This window comes from Brassica oleracea, chromosome C1 (genome assembly GCF_000695525.1).
Source record: "Brassica oleracea var. oleracea cultivar TO1000 chromosome C1, BOL, whole genome shotgun sequence".
Taxonomy (NCBI): domain Eukaryota; kingdom Viridiplantae; phylum Streptophyta; class Magnoliopsida; order Brassicales; family Brassicaceae; genus Brassica; species Brassica oleracea.
In genome coordinates, this window is record NC_027748.1 from 24,659,165 (window position 1) to 24,660,757 (window position 1,593).

General features: G+C 50.3%; 1 protein-coding gene across 1 annotated transcript in view; it reads left to right on the plus strand.

The window, feature by feature from the left end:
• Positions 1–881, plus strand: part of LOC106335718 — a 2,238-nt gene extending 1,357 nt beyond the window's left edge. Inside the window, exons 3-4 of the mRNA XM_013774316.1 lie at positions 45–232; positions 292–881. Of these exons, the coding sequence (XP_013629770.1) occupies positions 45–232; positions 292–881 (778 nt within the window). The remainder of the gene's footprint in view (positions 1–44; positions 233–291) is intronic.
• Positions 882–1,593: the final 712 nt, after the last annotated feature.

The following is a 1,593-nucleotide window of genomic DNA, read 5'->3' on the forward strand; positions in this document are numbered from 1 at the left end:
GACAAATGCTTGCCATTCTACGACCTCCTCCGAGGTAACAAAAGGTTTATCTGGGACGAGAAATGCGAGGAGGCATTTATGCAACTCAAGCATTATCTGACAACTCCACCCGTTCTCGCCAAGCCAGACGTCGGCGACGTTCTATCTCTTTATGTCGCAGTATCACAAGCAGCAGTCAGTAGCGTTCTAATAAAAGAGGATCGTGGTGAGCAAAAGCCAATCTTCTACACGAGTAAGCGCATGACCGGACCAAAACGCGATACCCAACTCTGGAGAAAATGGCACTGGCAGTCATCGAAGCGGCGAGAAAGCTTCGCCCTTACTTTCAGTCACATTCGGTTGAACTATTAACCGACCAGCCCCTCCGAACGATACTTCAAAATAGAAACAGGTCCGGAAGACTAACGAAGTGGGCTATCGAACTCGGTGAGCTTGATATCACTTACAAGAACAGAACTGCAGCGAAATCTAAGGTTCTCGTAGACTTCTTAATCGAATTGGCCCCGGAGTTAGAGCAAGATCTCACACTCCCAAACCCAAACTGGACACTGCATGTCGACGGATCTTCGACTAACAGGGGCGCAGGTGCTGGAGTTCAACTGCAATCCCCGACCGGCGAATTGATCAGGCATTCTTTTAGCTTCGGCTTTCCAGCCTCGAACAACGAAGCAGAATACGAATCTTTGATCGCTGGACTCCGCTTAGCAAAATCTGTCAAGGCCAAACGCCTAAGCGCCTACTGCGACTCGCAGTTAGTCGCCAGTCAGTTTAGCGGCGATTACGACACCCGCAACGATCGGATGGACGCCTACCTCAAGATCGTACAGGGCTTAGCCGCAGAGTTCGAATTCTTCAAACTCGTCAAAGTTTCCAGAGGATAAAACGTCTGCGCCGACGCCCTTGCAGCCCTTGGAAGCAAGCTTCGTGACCAAGCTAAACGAACTATTCCAATACACCGCATTGAGAAGCCGAGCATCGATATCTCGACGGACCAAAGACCAAGTTAAACGAACTATTCCAATACACCGCATTGAGAAGCCGAGCATCGATATCTCGACGGACCAAACCATCATCATAGCCCCAATCGCCGAAACCAACACTCTCGTTACTGATGAATTCGGCCCCGACGGGCGAACTGAGTTCATCGACTATCTCTCAAAGGGGGAACTTCCAACCGAGAAATGGGCAGCCCGCCGACTAAAAACGCGCAGTGCCCATTATGTCGTCCTAGACAACAAACTCCATCGATGGACTGCGAGTAAAGTACTCCTCAAATGTATCCATGGCGAAGAAACAGTCAGGGTTATGACCAAAACACACGAAGGCGCTGGAGGAAACCATTCGGGTGGACGAGCATTAGCAATCAAAGTGAGAAGCCTAGGCTTCTTCTGGCCAACGATGAACGCAGATTGCGAGTCCTACGCCAGAAGCTGCGACAAATACCAACGGCATGCACCAAGCATCCATTGTCCAACTGAAATGTTACGAACGACGGTCACACCGTACCCGTTCATGCGATGGGCAATGGATAACATAGGACCTCTTCCATGCTCCCGCCAGCGGCGTTTCATTCTCGTCCTCACTGATTACTTC